Raw genomic sequence first — 18215 nt, 5'->3', positions numbered from 1 at the left:
GGTGTTGCTATTCCTTGTTGTTGCCTTTGGGCGGGGCTAGCTGCTAAATGGCCATGTGCTTTGCAAAAGAATACCTCCCCACCCGATGGACAGCAGGGAATAAATACATGGAGTGTGTGTGTGCCCTCTTTTACCTACTTATGCTGAGTTTGCAGTACATTTAAAGAAGCAGCCACGGGGTGTCAATTTAGTAATTTAGTAACGAGCAAGCAGCGAACTGGGGGGGGGGGGGGAGGGGGGGGGGGTTGGGGTGGGTTGTGGAGGCAGGTGAAGGTGGTGCACTGGAATGTAGAGGAGCGGCTGAAGCATGATGGGAACCGCTGGCAGTAAACAGTAGTTCCTTGGATGTTCATACAGAAGAACTGCGTGCGTGTCGCTGCTCGTTCCCACAGCAATACCCCAGGGGAGTTAACTTTTCAAAAATTGTGGGACATGCACCAACCACTAGCCATTTGGAGACTGCGATTTTTAAATGGCACAGAAAAAAGCCAATCCAAAGGTTGGAAGGAGTCTGACCACACAAAATAGATACAACAGATAACCTGAAAGCGCATGTGCTGTTTAGGCTCGCCTAAAAATGAAAGAGCCTCCTGTCCTGATTTAGAATTCGAATTGTCATGCACCATTGCCCCATTCTGAATATTTAGCTAGATGCTATAGCTTATTCATTATTTAATAACATTTTGTTAATACAACATATTTCATTTGAAGAAACCTTTTCTTCTGTATTTTCTTCTTCTTCAGCCCGGGTTCAGAAGACAGTGTTGAAGAAGCAGGTGCCCTGCAGAAGCATCCTGTCGTTTCAGACTCGCATGCCAATGAGGATGACCAAAACGCGTTAAAGGAGTGCCAAAATGACAGTAATTCTGAAAAACAAGACACGCCTCTGGAGGAGGAACAAACTAGTGATTCAAAAACTCCTGTTGACAGCATTTCCTTACCCAACAACGAGGCACCGTTGGACTCTGAAAACAGCGAGAATTTAGTGGAGGCCACAACAGAAGCCCCTTTTCCACAATCCGTGAGAAAGATTACTTATGCCGATATCATCAGAGAAGGAAGAAAATTTAATATTGATCTAGTATCGACGGTAAGAGTTTGTCATCTAGCCGTTTTATAAACCTTGCTTTATGAAGGGCTTTGCTAGTACATTGTCGCATAAGATGTGCTATAACTCTCACATATTTTCGCCTATTGAAGATAACCAGTCATGTTATGTTGTCTATATTTGACAATAACGCTTGAAATGCAGAACTTGTAAATAAATGCTTGATGATGCATGTATTTTCTGGTCACTGAAAACTGTTTTCTTTCGAATTTTAGAACACAAGTGAACTACTTTCGAATTGGTAACAGTAGTAAGTTAAAGGCTTTACAACACTAAGATTTCTATTACATATTTCTTCCTGTAAACGCCCTACTTATTAAAATACCCCTAGTCATCAGACAGAATTCCAAACATTTTTATCACAGTAATTGGTGGCACCAGATGGGCTCAGGTTGCAGAGCTGGTCAGACACCACATTAATGACGATATAGCTCCATAAAGATGCCACTGGACAGCCATGATGCCGTTTCCTTTTATCTGTGCACCTCAGACTCTTGGAGATTACCTTTTTTAGGGACTTTTTTTGTCAATGAATACTGCAATTTCAGGCATACCCCCAATGCCTGCTTGTATGCCACCATATGTACCCAAAATAGAAAGCCAAACTCCTGGCAGCTGAGTGCAAAGGCCATAGATCCCAGCTCTTCTCGAAGTCAGAGAAGACTCAGAAGATGGATTCAACCACACCTTAGTAAAGAGGCATAAAAAGAAAAATAACTGACATTTCTATTCCTCTTTTTGCTCCATCTCTTCTTAACCCCTTCGAGGCTAATGACGAGCTGGGCGCGTCATGGCGCTTACCTGTCGTGCGCGGATGACAAGGCCAGCTCGTCATGAAACAATGGTAATTTCATATCTGCAGCGCACAGCGGGAAAAGCCGCCGCAGCGATGCGGTTAAGATGTATAACAGAAGCCTGTTCTGCATGGAAAACTCACCTGCAACGAACATTTTTTTTGCAGTTACCCAGGTCACTACAGATCTCCTTACCTAGAGGATCCTACCCCGAACAAGTAGTTTATTTTCAAAGGTTTATTACCAAAGATTATTTTGGTATTGGTTCCTCTTTCTCATTGGCTGGATGCTCTTTTGGATATCGTGACCCATGCTGCGTCAAGCTTTGCTTTTCCCTCACTGTAAGCCACAGAGATACACTGCTGGCATGGATGCCACACCATGCAAGAAGGTATAGTCAGAGGTCTGACTGCATCGGTCTGTATTATATGCTCTTCTATGAGCCTTGCTGACTGCTGCAAGTGCAACACCACCCACCAGACCAGGATTTAACTCCTGATCTGACAGGCGGTCGCTTTACATGTTTGGCGTTCCTACATCGGACGGTGCAGGACCACAGCCGCTGTAGGACTGCCAAACTCGTGATCAGGCCCAAAGTCTGTTATATAGGAGCCCACGTTGGGATGGATAAGATAGTAAGTTGATAGGACACAGTGTGGTGAGGTGAGGATTTTAGAGAAGACTTTGCCATCAGAATTAGAAAGGCAGATTGGTCTGTGGCTGGCTGGTTCTACCAGTTCCTTATTTGGCTTGGGTTTAAGGACAATCCAGATTTCAGTAGCAGAGAAAAGTAGTTTAGTGAGCTTTTGCACAGAAGTGTTTTTAATACGATATTTATGTGTTTTAAACCTGTAATAGATCTTTCTTCTGTATTTTCCCTGTATTCTTTTTTAATTTACCTAAGCTAATGACTTCAGTTTCAAGTAGTAAAAACTCCAGTTTTAGGAGTACAATGCAAGCTGGTACTTGGCAACATGTCTTTTTAAATTATTCCCATTCAATACTAACAATGTTTAGGCAGCAATTGATTTACCACCCTGGTAATCTAGTGACATAAATCAGAGGTCTTTTAACTAATCAATTCATTGTGTTAAAAATCATTAATAACTGAATTGTTCCATTTGTTATTTGTCAATTCCAGATTCTTTACTCTCGTGGCTCGTTGATAGACCTTCTCATCAAGTCCAGTGTTAGCCGTTATGTGGAGTTCAAAAATGTCACCCGAATTCTTACATTCCATGAAGAAAAAGTTGAACAGGTACTTTGGTGTTTTAAAGCACTTTATTTTATGTAGTTTGATCGATAACAATTTTAAAATTTAACTTGCTTTGTAGGGCCTGGTCACAAAAGCAATTTTGCAGTACATAAATGAATACTATTTTACGTGCTCCAAAATGCAATTCACACAGCTCTGGCGAGAGATCTCTACCTTTGCCTTACCTATCTTTTCTGTACAGAAATCTACCCCTCGATGGTTAGGGACACAGGACAATCCATGGCTCAAAATCCCAACATGAATGGACATAAAATGTAGTAGTAAAAGTGAGGAGGGATCCGGCGAAGTGGTTGGAATATGGGTTTTAATTACAACTATCTATTCTGTTGGCTCAATTTTCAACCCCTTTCCCTTAGGAGGATGAATTTTAACTATGATATTGAAAAACAGCATGAGTGCTTTTTGGAAGGAGAAGATGGATGCAGTATTTGGGTCTAGCTTTCGTGGGCAGCATCTGAGTCGTACCAACCCTAGACTGATCACAAAAGGTTAGGGACACAGGACAATTCATGGAGGTGTGATTTTTTTGGACGGCACTAGTTTTAATTACCTAAACTGTCCTGAAAGGGTCAAACCTTTGGTACAAAAAGACCAAGACAATTCATTTGGGGCGGGGTAGGGGGTTGTTGCGGTATTCAGCCCTAGCAGCACCCTGGTAACCCTACAATCTACTGGCATTTCTGCAAAACAAGAGATGCAGGAGAATGACGATTCTCCAATTTTCATGCAGAGAGAATCTTGATTTCATTAAAGACATACGGAGGCTAACATTATGCAAATACTTTTATTTGCTGCCCAACATGCAGCCCTTTAAAGAATGTCAATACATCATAGTAAAATAGAACTTTGACAATAACATAATAGGACAGAGCACACTCCCATCTTCCTCTCAGGCTGCGATGACACAGGAATAAAATAAATAGTTCCACGAATAAATCCATTTTTTCTTAAATCGTGTTATCTGAGAAAGAAAAGATAAAAAAGCATAGTAAACAGGAAAAAAATCTTTGGAATAAATTAATATTCAGTAAACAAAGTTAACAATAATTAATCCCAAACCAACCTCTTAGGGAGAGGCGGGTGGGATAATGTTAGCCTCCGTATGTCTTTAATGAAATCAAGATTCTCTCTGCATGAAAATTGGAGAATCGTCATTTCATTACAAGACCGGAGGCTACCATTATGCATGTTTAAAGCCATGTAGAGCTACACTGCTAACATGCTCAATTGGTCTCAGGTAGAACTTAGAGAAGGTACCCGCATTAGACCAATCTGCAGCTTTAAGTATTTCAGGGAGAGATCCCCCTGCCCAAAATACTTTACTAGCCATCGCTCCTCTAGAAGAATGAGCACCAAATCTAGAGAGATCGATACCTGCTTCAGACATAATCAGCCTAACCCATCTAGCTAGGGTGGCTGAAGAAACAGGTCTAAAAGGACTAACATAGGAGAGGATCAGTTGATCAGCACCAATAGGTCTAAAACTTTCAATTTTTAACCTGCCGAGGCGGAAGAAAAAAGACGCGTTGCTAAGGCACGCGCCTGTCATCAGAGTCGGAGCATAATCAAAACACGCTAAATGCGCGTCATTAGCAAAGCCTCGCTCTCGCGTCTCTGACCCGGTTGTTATCCGGTTGCTAGGAGACGCGAGGGGGAGGCGAAGATTATATTTAAATAATCAAAAGCTTCTTGAAGCCTCCGCTTCCGAAGATTATATTTTAATAACCAAAAGCTTCGATCTAAAGAAAGTCCTACAGGTACTTAAAACACTCAGGAAAAAAACGGGTGAATGTTTGTAAGTTGAGTTAGCTCGTAGATAAAATGAAATGAGAAGATCGAAAATCTAGAGACAAAATCTAGAGACATGTAAGCTATTCCCCGCCATAAATTGGACTGGGGAGATGGCGTCTGAAAGAAAGCATCAGTTAGTTAAATCACAAAGGCAAACATTACATATTAAATGAAAATAAATCAGTGACAGTAGATCAATAAAGGTAACGTTTATAAGAAAACGAAATATTAACCATACTTATTACTAAGGCTATATATCGAGTTGTAGGAACTGTGTCTTTAGCTAAGAGTAGTACTTATCTGTGTCAGGAGCAGCGAATAAAAGAGGAAGATGGGAGTGTGCTCTGTCCTATTATGTTATTGTCAAAGTTCTATTTTACTATGATGTATTGACATTCTTTAAAGGGCTGCATGTTGGGCAGCAAATAAAAGTATTTGCATAATGGTAGCCTCCGGTCTTGTAATGAAATTCAGGGTGGCTTGACTTGTGTAGATCCAACACTTTTTCTTATTAATAATCCTTTCAACAGTTAAAGCCAGTGGCAAAATTGCTGTGTTCTTACTCTTCTCCTAATAAAACTAGTACCACACTTGTGTCGGTGGACCATTGTACAGAAAAGGCTCCAAAGTATGACCATTTAAAGGCGTCACAGTTGCTGTGAAAAACGTATTTTGGGGGATATTGGCCAACATCCTGAATTGGGATAAGCTTAGCAGGCAACCAAGGAAACCCATCAGCCCAGACATTTCTGAACCCCAGTCTCGCAGGAGGGGAGGATGGGGGGGGGGCAATCAAGAAGTAGTGCTTCACCAGCACTTGATCTTTCCTAGATTCCCATTCTTGAATCCCTCCCTGTTATTGAGCTGAAAGTTCCCTGATGATCTTTCAGTAGTATTGAAAACAGTAAAAGCTATGTGACATTATTTGCACAATAACCTCATTAGAAAATACCCAACTCCAGTCAAAGAGGTGAGAGTGCTTTGAGCTCCATTCACCCGAACTGCTTTTATACTTCATATTTTTACTGCACATCTTGTTGAAGGGAGTACCCTTCAGAGCTCTACTCTGAGTCCTTTTTTTCATCGTATTTTACTAAATTCCCAACATTTTCATTGACCCCTAAGAGGAAGGCTGTTTTATTTCACTGGTTGTGTCCAAGAAGTCTGTAGTATCCCGCATATTATATTGTAAGGTGTTTTACCAGCCCTGCTCAGCCAGTGTCTGTGCTCTGATTCATTGGAATGTTGGAGTCTGATGATGCCTCGGAATGTTGGGACTGAGAGAGGCAGTCGGAGTCAAGTAGTTCGGACCTTTGCTATGGGCAATGCGATGCACGAAGCAAAGGGACTTGAATTTAATTCGCTCCTTGATAGGGAGCCAATGGAGTTTAGTCAGAGCGGATTTCCCAGATGCTCTGCGAGGGAGTCTGAGCACAAGGCGAGCGGCGGCATTTTGAGCACACTGGAGTTGGTGAAGGCCTTTTTTGCTCAAACCCAGAAGCAGAGCATTCCCATAATCAAGGTGGGGGGTCACCAAGGCCTGGACTATGGTCTTTCTGGATTCGAATGGGAGGAGGTCTAAAACCTTGCGGAGAACTTTCAGTGTGCTGAAGCACCTGGCTGTCACTTTACTGACCTGAGACTTATAGGAGAGATCTGAGTCAAGTGTTATGCCTAGATTGCGCACTGAATCCACAGGACGAGGAGGGATACCTAGTTCCACAGGCCACCACATGTGTGACCATGCTGAAGCTGATTTCCCTACCACCAGCAGCTCGGTTTTGTCGCCATTTAGGTGCAGGCAATTGCTGGTTATCCATGCTGCCACTGATGATAGACAGTTAGAGAAGTTAGTGGCATCTTCTCTGTGGTCAGGGGTGAGCTTGAACATCAGTTGGGTGTCATCAGCATAGCTGACAATGCCCACCCCAAATGCTTCAACTATGCGAGCCAGGGGCTCCATATAGATATTGAATAAAGTAGGGCTCAGACTCGAGCCCTGTGGAACCCCGTGGCTTGCTTTCCTAAGAGAGGATTTGAAAGGGGGGCAGTGCATCTGGAAGCTCCTGTTAGCCAAGAAGGACTTAATCCAGGCTAAGGCCCGTCCCTCCACTCCCATATCAGACAGCCGAGACAGCAGCGTTGAGTGCAGCACGGTGTCAAAGGCTGCACTGAGATCTAATAGGACCAACGCTGCTGTCTCTCCTTCATCCACTATTTGCCTAAGGCACTCAGTGGAAAAGAGTAAGGCTGACTCCGTGGAGTAGCCAGCTCTGAAACCCGATTGTGTGGGGTGCAGGAGAGATTGTTCCTCCAAATATCTCATGAGCTGTCTATTCACCACCTTTTCCACAATCTTTGCACAGAAGGGGAGAAGGGAAATAGGGCGAAGATTTTGGAATTGGGAAATGTGGATGTTGGATTTCTTTTTAAGGGGAATGACCTGGGCCGTTTTCCATGCGTCCAGTACTAGACATTCTTGGAAGGAAAGCGATACAATGAGACTAATCTGGTCGATTATCATATTCTCCATGACTCCTTTGTAGCGAGCCGACGGGCAGACATCCCAAGGCGAGCCAGATTGTATGCTGTTGACGATACTTAATAATTCCTGTCTCTCAGGTGTAATAAAGCATGTGAGACGAGAATTCCCCGTGTAGGTGTTTTCGGCTTCTGTAAGTTTGCTCGAGTGATTCTCGTCCTCTGTGGAGGTAGCATGGATTTTATCGATCTTGCCTACAAAAAAATCGGCAATAGAGTCACACAATTCTTTCGAGTAGGTGTCTTGGGCTTCAAGTCTGGGCGGGACCGTAAGCGCTCTATAGATGGTGAAGAGTTCTCTGGTGGGGTTATCCGCTAAATCGATTCTGCTCTTAAGGTGGCAGCTTTTTTCTGATCTCACTAATTTCTGGTATTTATTCAGTTCCCTTTTATAATGTAATTTATCCTCCGGGTTATAGTTTTTCCTCCAGCTACGTTCCAATTTTTTGCATCTGGCTTTGGCAAGTTTAAGTTTTTCCGAAAACCAGGGGGTGGTTTTAGATTGCCTAGCATGGGGCTTGGATGTCCAGGGAGCTATCAAGTCCAGTGCAGTAGTCACCCATTTTTCGTAGCTGTTCCAAGCCTCCTGAAGAGAGCTGCTTTGGGGAGGGGGATTTTCTAATAGGGCGCATTTAAATGCTTCTTGATTAAAATGTTTCCATTTTCTCCGCTTCATAGGGAAGGGTTTGGTAACTCTATTATCTGAAGGCGTATTTTCTATAGAAAACGGGATGATATAGTGATCTGACCAGATTATTCTGACTGGAGAGGAGACTTTAATGCCCTCCCAGTTAGCAAAGATGGGGTCCAGGAGATTGCCCAGTTGGTGCGAGGGGGCAGTAGATTGTAAATTGAGCCCTAAAGATGTCATTGCTGCAGCCACATCCTGTGCCTCCCTGCATTCACTATCATCCAAATGGAGATTTAAATCGCCTAAAATGATGAATTTTTTGTATCGGAGTGACGGTTGAGTAATAAAATCTAAAAGCTGGTTACCAAACTGTCCCGGACCTCCAGGCGGGCGGTACACCAGCAGACCATTAATAATGTTTCTAGATCCCATTTTAATAGTGAATAGACCAACATATCTACATGATGTCCTGTACTTTACTACTTGTTATCTTTATGAATAAATCATCTTGAAATACTAGCTTCCTGAGCGGACCTTCATCACCACAAAGTCCTTGCTCCCTGAGGACACTTCACCCAGGCTGGTGACTTATCACCTGCCTTCAAAGTTCCTAGACAAAGAGGTGAGAACCAGGATGAAAGGCCCATTGGAACTGCCAATTGGGCGCACTCAACTTCATGTGACTGTAAAGAGTACAGCAATGATGATGATTACCACTCAGCAAGATTTAGCTGAGCAGGAATATTATGAGGAAGAAGAAACTCGATTTGTTATGGACATTATTGTTTCACTGGACCCTATGATGAAAACTATGAGTTCCCTTCCTTTCAAGATACACCAAGGGCCAGGATTCCTGTAGACCGTATTAATCTACATTGTGTTGAGCAAGACCATTATATAAGGTTTCCCCATCATACTCCTCAAGGGGAAGTTCCATGACTTCCTCCCCAGTCAGCTCCAGAACAACCTTCACCTGCTCCTTCAGCGCCTATACTCCAGCCACAACCATCTCCACCACAAAAGTTACCTCCACTGAGGCAGGTTCAGCATGTGGATATAAATATAGTCTTTTTATAATAAGAACGTTCAGAAGGAAGAAGAACTCTTTGAACACCTTAGAGCTTCTCATGAGTGGGATAACTCTGTCGGTCCAGCAAAAAGTGCATGCTGACTTGCCTCCAGGAGATAATGCTCCATTTCATTAATTAGTGGAAATGGTATCAAAGCAATTCAACATATCAGTGACAGTGTTTAAAAATGAAGCTACCAGAAAATCAGTGAAGGCGATCCCGATGATTGATCATTTTTGGAAAGAGAGCGCAAGGAGCATGCATGCATCAATATCAGCATGATCCATAGACAGGCCAAAGAGTACAGTGGACAACTCACCAGCCTTCCTCATCAGACATCCTAAACATTAATCCAGGAAGAAATTCCCCAGACAGAAGAAACAACTGCTGGCAATGACTCCTTGCTGGCCCTGGCTACCTTATCTCCACTGCTTATTCCATGGGGTCATGTAGTTAGTAGGATTTCTGTCTTTTATGCACAATGGTAAGACATAATAGTAAGTATGGTTTTCCACTTGATGAAATACTGTCACACCTTCTACTTTATTCAGAAAGCACCACAGAGTGTAACCATCTGGTGGTTTTGCAAACAGAGATATTGCTAATGCTTCACTAATAGGCCCTGAAATCTCTTCTCTGTTCCACGGTTCCAGCAATGAAAAGGGTTCTGTTCTAAGTTCTTCCTGGTAAGGCTCAAATCAGAAGAGTGGTGTTCTCTTCTGGAACTTCAGCAGCTTAACAAGAGAAACAGCTCTAGGAAAAGGAGTAAATGGCTTCACTAGATCTGCTAATGTCTGCGGTTTGCAGTAGTTGGGTTGCCATTATTTTTTCAAGGTTATTCCCTTGGGTTCAGGTCAGCACCACAGATATCTGCTAACTGGGTGTCTAGTTGCACCAAGTAACCTTATGCTTTGACAATCCAATCCAAGAATTAACTAGTATCAAAGCAGTTACATTTGGTGGTTGAAGTGACCAAATATCTTTTCAGCCACAAATACCTACTTTTGTCATTGACATAGGATGCATTGGTGGAGGACTGGAGTACATTACCTGCTTTGAGGAGCTAGAAGCAAGGGGTCATTGGACTGCCTGTTGGATCTGGGCCTTTCTGCAGGGTTATCCCCAAACTTTTTGACTTTCTTCTCCTATTTTGCTGACCCTCTTTTTGTTGACTTTCAGATTCTGACCACTTTACCACCGCTAACCAGTGCTTATGTGCATATGCTCTGTACTCTAAACATGGTAACATTGGCTTATCCATAAATGCCATACTTGATGTACTTGTAAGTCCCTAGTAAAATGCACTATGTGTGCCCATGGCCTTTAACTTAAATGCTACTAGTGGGCCTTCAGCACAGATTGTGTCACCCACTCAGGCCTGAGCCATGTTTAAATGGATACTGTCATTGCTGAGCCTGTGGCTGCAGTTTTAAACTGCAATTTCGACCTGGCAAGTTAACCTACTTGTCAGGCCTAAATATTCCCTTTTATTACAAGTAAGTCACCCCTAAGGAAAGCCCTAGGCAACCCCAAAGGCTGGGTGCAGTGCACTTAAGGTAGGACATGTACTTTTGAGTTTTACATGTCCTAGCAGTGAAAAACTGCTAAATCCCCTTTTCACTACTGCAAGGCCTATCTCGCCCATAGGTAAAATGGGGATTGTCTTAAAACATTTTTTGAAGTGTAACTTCCCACTGGGAGCAGCTAGAAAATTGGAGTTTGGTGTAGATGGACTCGCAATTTAAAAACACATCTTTTAGTAAAATTGTTTTTTAAATTACAAATCTGAAAATGCCACTTTTACTTTAATCATTTGTGCCTCTGTCTGTCTCTTAATTCACATCTGAGTTAGGGTGACAGCTGGGGTTTGTGCATTTTCCTATAGACAGTCACACAAAGGGACTAGGGTGTGACATTTGCATCCTGATGGCCCATCACCAGGCCGATGGGCCTTCTTTAGGTAGATTAGGAGGGAGGGGCTGACACCTGTACCTGAATAGATAGGGCAGTGCCTGTCCCCAAACAAAGAGTTGTATGCTCCCTTGTAATGTGCCTGGAGCCAGGGAAGGAAGGGCAGGGACCTTGAGAGGATCAAAGGATTCTTTTGTTGGCTCCTCACTTCAAAGACATATAAGTATAAGTACTGGACCTCTGACACCCCCAAAGTTGTTGACTTTGGGATCCTGAGGAGACTCTGCAACTAAGATGAGTTGTGCTGCCAGGAGGACTGTCACTTTGCGACTGCTGTGCTGGGTTGGCCTCCTAGTAGCTGATTGCTGTGTTGCCAGGAGGGACTGCCATTTTGCACTGTGCTCTGCTGAGTTGGCCTGCTGACTGCTTCCTCTGGAGTGAGGAATTAAGGATCCTGCCCACTTCATCTAATTACCCCCAGAACTTCAAGGGCTTGCTGACTTGCCTCCGGTTCTCTGAGAGGTCTGTGTCCCACTGCCAACAGGAGAAGCACCACTGTTGGTACCAAGAGACCTGTATTGTGTTCCCTGTTGCCACCCCTGATGCTGACGCGGGTCTGTGTGTGAGGACCCCTGACCTCAGGAAGGGCTGGCTAGTGACCGGCTTCTTTCAATGCAGAGTATTGGAATTCCCTGTTTTTGTTTCGGCACACTCACTTGTGCTGCTAATACGGTGCACCAGTCTTCACATCAGCAAATGTTGTAAATGTTGTAGTGCTTATATAGCGCACAATCACCCCAAGGGGTATCGCGGCGCTGTACACATACCGCTCTGGAACCCCTTCTGGCCTTTCCATTTGAAGTGCCCACTCCTGGGCCCCGCAAGGTGAGGCCAGGCATCCTGGCGCTGTTGGGGCCGTTGTGGAGATTAAGCAAGCTATTGCCCAGAGTTGCAGAGTGGGACTCTATGACTGGAAGAGGCACAGAGGCGAGAATTGTCAGGTCCGGGGAAATTTAGCCCAAGACCCGCCTGAGGCGGGAATTGAACCCTGGTCCGGGCCAGACCTCTGCATCAGGGTCCGCCGCTCTAACCATTGAGCCACACTTCTCCACATCAGCAAAGATCTACATCAAGGTACCATGAATACCAGGATCCGCTCTATCCCTTTAATACGCTTGTAGGCAGCAAAACTTCTTTGTACACAGCCTTTGTGAGAGTCCTTGCACCAGTATACTAGTGGCTGGGAGACCTTGCACGCCTTTTCTTTGTCACCATGCTCTACCCCCAAAGCATTTTCTTTTTTATTTCTGTCTCCTCCTTTCCGAAGTGGAGGGGTTGGTGTAAATATTATCATAACACCACAAGAAAAAAGAACAGAAGGGCTCCGAACTTGAACTGACACGACATTCCTGGGAGCTATTACCTGTTTGTTTCTGAAACAATGTGTTGGTTAAAAACGCTTCTTTACACGCTAGTGCTGCTAGCTTGGATCCCCTCAGTACTTCAGGACAGACTCTTTTCCCTTACTTCGAATCCGAGTGGTTCCAACATGGTACACTGTGCTTCTCACAGTGATCTCCCACAATACCATAATTACCTCGATAGAAGAGCACTGGCTTCAAGAATCACTATAATTAAGTAAGTACACCTACATTGGTGCTATGAACAGAAAACATTGCATGAGATATTAACTGGATTTTTGTCATTTTGGTCTTGTTTATCCAGAGAAAGGTTCACTAATTTTCTAAACTAGTGTGAAATCTTTGTGTTGTTTTCACTGCTGTACTGTAAAACGTGTAGCACAAATACTTTACACATTGCCGCTGAGAAAAAGCCTGACTGCTCTGGGCCAAACTACCAGAGGGTGAGCACAGGTTATCTTTGGTGTGTACCTTGCTTATTCTGGCTAGAGTGGTGGGTTCTTCCTGGCTTAGGTGTATACGCTAGCCAACCAGAAAACCCATTTCTAACATGACCCATCAGATGGCCCTTTATATAAATGCCCAGGAGCTCAGAGCAGGTTGAAATGAATTACAATCCTTCCTTCCCAGGTTGAGAAATTTGCTAGTCCTATTAGGGCAGCATGGAAGGTGATACCAGATCTTGTCCAGTTTTGGAAGAACCACAACAGCTTTGAGGCTGAGCAATTGCACAAACATCTTAAGAGAGGAATATCTCCCATGGGTCATGAACACATGGGCAGATGCACTCAGCAGGACCAAGAGCATCTCCCAAAAATGGTAATTGAACCGCGTTGGACAGAGAGAATCCTTTGCCAATAGGTCAACTAGCAATAGAATTGTTGTGGACACCATCAAACAAAAAATATTGGTACTTCACCAGTAGGCAGTGGCATCAAGAGGAGATGGATGTTCTATCTCATGGTACAAGACCTTATGTATGTCTTTACTCCTCCTTCCCTCTACCTGAATGTTCTCAGCAAAGCCAAGAAAGAACCATGCTGGCTGATCCTCATTGGCCCAGCTTAGTTTCACAGATCTCTTCGACTCTCGGCTCCGCCCATTACTCCACAGAAATGTCACAATCTCCTGCGGAGGACCAATAGACAGATACTCATCCTGACTCAAAACATATGGCTATTGCTTCTGAACACATGGAATTTGTACAGTTACATTTTCTACTGGGTTGGCTAGATTTTCGGACCCAAGCTAGGGCCTCTTCCACTAGTAAAACTTAACAAGCCAAATGGAACCGTTTCTCTCTGTGATGTCTGCATCCAATTTCAGGACAGCCACATCAGTTTCCAACTTCTCTCCTGCTTCTGGCTTAATCAGACTTCAAATATGCCCCCATTATACCACACTTAGCAGCTATTTTGAAGTTCAGGAGATCATTTGGCACATAATCTCTTTGTTGTAAATATACGAGTAGAAGTCTTACAGGTAAGTTTCTTTTCAGACTTTTATTTTGGCTAACAGCAGTTGCAAACACCTCCCATGCTGGCAGCGAAACTGTCCCACATGGAACGGCCGTCTCAAACAATGCGTGGAATTCCACCTGTGAAATTCCACCATCCTCAATTAAAACAACATTACAATTTATAACACATTCTCTTTCTTTCTCAACATAAGATACAAAATGAACAAAACAAAAAAAACAAGGCGTAATATCAAAACTGGTCAAGGAAGAAACTATAACGGGAATACACCGTCTTAGTCATATCAAATAAACCAAATGTTCATTAAACATAACAACTCTTCACGCAGCCTAACAACTCACTGTACATAATGTGTAAGAAAGACTGGAGGCATGCGTTTTCTTACAGGCTTGCTCTCCTCTGCAACACTTTGAAAACCTGATGTCTCAGGTTGTGACCTCTTGCAATCCTCATCACTCAATAACATAAAACCATTTCCCCAGTCATTGCTCTTAAAAAGACACTCACCCCCCTTTTGATACAAAGCCACTATACCACGATTCCACCTTTCACTATTCTCTGGTAACACATGAAATCTATACACTTGTTTGATCCTATACAGACCACAGAATTTTGACAAACTCTTCACAAACCTCCCTGCTTTGACTTTGACCCAATTACCTGCCTTCAAGTTATGATTCACACCTTCGGCAGCAAAGACACTCATCTCTCTGCCTTGCCTACAGTGCACCACCACCTCTTTCAGCCACACAGGTACCATTTTAGAGTTAAGCATTCTGCACCTCATGACCTCAAAGGGATATTAGGAAGTTGACTCCTGAACAGTTGTGCAGTATGCCCACACCATCTCCTCAACTTACCTCTCCACACTCACTCCACTCTCACCTGCCATCTGAATACCACCCTTCACCAATCTATTAGACCTTAGCCACAAAAGCATTACCCTCAGGATTATAGAAAGAAGTGCGGTGTTGTCTAATACCATAAATTCTTAAAACTCTCTTCATTTCATCTGAACCCAGCTGTGTGGTATTATCCGGAATTATTATAGACCGCACACCTTCCTCCAGGAAAATACCATTCAGACAGTAATTTGTACTTTTAGTAGTGATTTATTGCATAAACGTCACACAAATCCATTTTGAATATGCATCAACCAATACTAATGCTGACCTCAACTTACTTTGCAACTCATTCATCAGACCAATAAAATCAAAGCAAACTGTGTGCCAGGTTGTACCCGGATTTGCAACGTGCCTTCGTTGTACACTGGGAATTTTGCAACCTACTCGGATGCCGGACCATCCGGTTCAGTCCACCAAAATTGCGCTTTGATTTTTTTTTGCATCATAGTTGGGCCAAGTGCCCCTCATGAGCCATTTTTACCAATCTGGGTCTCAATCCTAAAGGTGGTATGAACCTGGCACCTCTCATGAGTAAACCACACCCTCACAAACTCAACTCATCCCTCAAGTTGATGAAGGGGCATTACGGCTAACGACACACAACTTTCCCTCCTAACTTCTCCGATCTTACCACTCTCATAACTTCTTTAAACTCCTGATCCTTTTCCATCTCTAAACTCTACTCCTCAGCTGAGAAAGCACCATCTGTGTACTAAACTGCACCAACCTGAATATAAACCACACCATGAAATCTATCTAGATACCTCAACTGGTACTATGATGCCTTCATCTAACATATCGTGAATTAGATTTTAAACCTCACGTATTACCACTGGCACCCTCCTCACTTTGTGCTGCATAGGTATGCTCCCTCCTTCACTCATTCTTGTGCGCATAACATTTGAGCTCTCCTAGATTGTCTCTAAAAATGTGTTTAATCCCCTTCAAACTGTCAGCAATAGACTCATCATCAACTACCATTATCTGGAAGGGTGCTCTCAGATTTATTACGATATGTAGGTTGTATTGATGTATCCAACTCAAAATGGGTGGTCCACGGACTGCTACGTACACTTTCCCACTAATACTCCTTCCATTGAGCTTAATATCTTCAAACACATAACCCAAGATGTCCATTTACTCACCCCGATGACCTCCAGTTGAACTGTCTTTTGGAGATACATTCTATCATGCCACTCATGGTTAAATATGCTTCTCGGAATGATAGTATACATCTGTACATCCCTTCCATCAATTTCAAACATGGCTTTGGGACGATTGATTCTCTTGCCCTCACAGTCAATTTTACCTTCAGCACACAAAATCCCTTCACATCCCTGGTCACATTCTAGAACTTCAGCAGAAACCGTAGAGACTTTACCACGTCCTGTTGGCCTACACCTTTTAGCAAATGACCAACCCGTCCACATTTTCTTTTTTTTTAAATAAATCTTTTTATTAAACAGTTGTCAGCATCCCTCAGTAGTCACATAATCATAAAATTGGGTACAAGCGTTTACAACGGCATACACATACTACGATTTAGAGACACAGTGCAGTAATAATGGAACCCCTGGCGCCCATCTGTAGAATTCAGTAAGTCCCTTCAAACGCCCCCCTAAACATTCAAGCCCCCTGAATCCTCTGTGGTCCTCCCATCGCTGCCAAACTTTCTCCTATGTCTTGGGGCATCCCCGACTTTCATTGATTGTCTTTTCTGCCGCACAGCACCAATCCATGTCTCTTTTCCACTGAGAAGCTTTTGGCGTCTGAGTTGCCCCCCATGTCCCCACAATGTTCCTCTTAGCAATCACTGCAGCCACTTGCAGCCAGATTCTCTGGTATTTAGTCCATGTCTGTTCCCCAGAAACACACAATATATGCCACCTAATGTCCAAGGCAATTTCTTGCTCCAACACCTCTGACATAGAGTGAGCTGTCTTCTTCCAGAATGTCTGTATAAGTGGGCAATCCCACAAAATATGGAAAAATGTACCCCTCATAGTACACCCTCTCTGGCGTTCCTAATTTGATATGTACCCCAATTTAAACATGGGTGGACTGGTGTAATAGGACCTATGCAGTGTCCGCAGCTGGACTAGTCTAAATCATGTCGGGATTGCCTCCTCTCTCGGACTCTGCACAGCCTCTGGCCAATCGTCATCCTCTAGCAGTCCCACATCGGATTCCCACGCCACCCCTTCAATTTGAGTAGTAAATCTGGTGAGTTATTTAACATTTTCCTATATGTGCAGGAGAGTGCCTTCTCCGTGATTGGATCTAGCAATAGTCTATCTTCCAGTGTACTATACTCGATAATCTGGTCCCTATCTTTAAGGTGTCTACCCAGCACATGCTTCAATTCTAAGTATTTATAGTGCTCCATGGGCGGCAATTGAAATTCTATCTGTAGTTCTTTAAACTACAGCACTGCCTGCCGTCTCCTCACGTCACTTAAGCGTACAATATCCATCATTTGTTTCCATTTTTAAAATCCCTGTAGCCGACCCAACTCCCACAACATTACACTAGCCTACAGAGGAGTCTCGTCCGTCAGCCTGCTCTCCCAGCCCAGAAATCGAGTAGCCTTAGCCCATGCCGTCAGCACTATTTGAGTTTGCGGGGGCATTCCACCCTGCTTCCCCCGGCCATATAGAGCCCATAAATATTCATCTGTCCCCATCTCCCAGTGGTCAACCCTGTATGCTGGATTGTTCCTGTCCATAAAAGCCCAGTCATTAATAACTATCAGATGCGATGCCCAATAGTATTTATGAAGATCTGGGATGGCTAAACATCCCTCATACACCCCCTTCTGTAATTTGGCCAGTGCGATTCGTGCGCCCCTCCCATCCCACAACAACGTTCTCAACTCACTATCTACGTCCCTAAAGAACTTATCTGGTATGGGACAGGGAGTGCTTTGTATGATATACAACATCCGGGGCTGAGACTTCATCTTGAAGAAGACTGCCCTCCTCATCAGGGAGATTGGAAGTTTCCTCTAATGTGTGACATCACTCTTCAAACAATTTAACTGCGGCTTTAGGTTCCCCGCCAGGAATGCTATGTCCGTCTTTTCTATCTGTTTATCCAGATATTTAAAACTATCTTTGACCTGTGGTTTGGAATAACCCGTCCACATTTTCGATGCTCTTTGTTGTTGACCCACTTGTACTTTGCCTCACTTATGTGGCCCATACGCCCACATTTGCTATAAGCCTTAGTTTTTTTCTTAAGATGACCATCACCTTGGGTATTTCCTTTCAAGTAAAATCTTTGGGGTCTT

The 18215-nt window shown here is 43.6% G+C and overlaps 1 protein-coding gene across 3 annotated transcripts in view; it reads left to right on the top strand.

The window, feature by feature from the left end:
• The window catches only part of CHM (CHM Rab escort protein), a 980660-nt gene that overhangs the window by 373931 nt on the left and 588514 nt on the right, over positions 1-18215 (top strand). For all 3 annotated transcript variants that reach the window (XR_015295298.1, XM_086918782.1, XM_086918781.1), the window contains exons 5-6: positions 745-1090; positions 3044-3160. Coding sequence is in view for 2 of the 3 variants with exons in the window: in XM_086918782.1 (XP_086774908.1) it covers positions 745-1090; positions 3044-3160 (463 nt within the window). In the remaining variant the exon portion in view is untranslated. The remainder of the gene's footprint in view (positions 1-744; positions 1091-3043; positions 3161-18215) is intronic.

Source organism: Lissotriton vulgaris, chromosome 4_1 (genome assembly GCF_964263255.1).
Source record: "Lissotriton vulgaris chromosome 4_1, aLisVul1.2, whole genome shotgun sequence".
In the NCBI taxonomy this organism is placed as follows: Eukaryota; Metazoa; Chordata; class Amphibia; order Caudata; family Salamandridae; genus Lissotriton; species Lissotriton vulgaris.
This window is presented reverse-complemented; position numbering and strand designations above follow the sequence as displayed.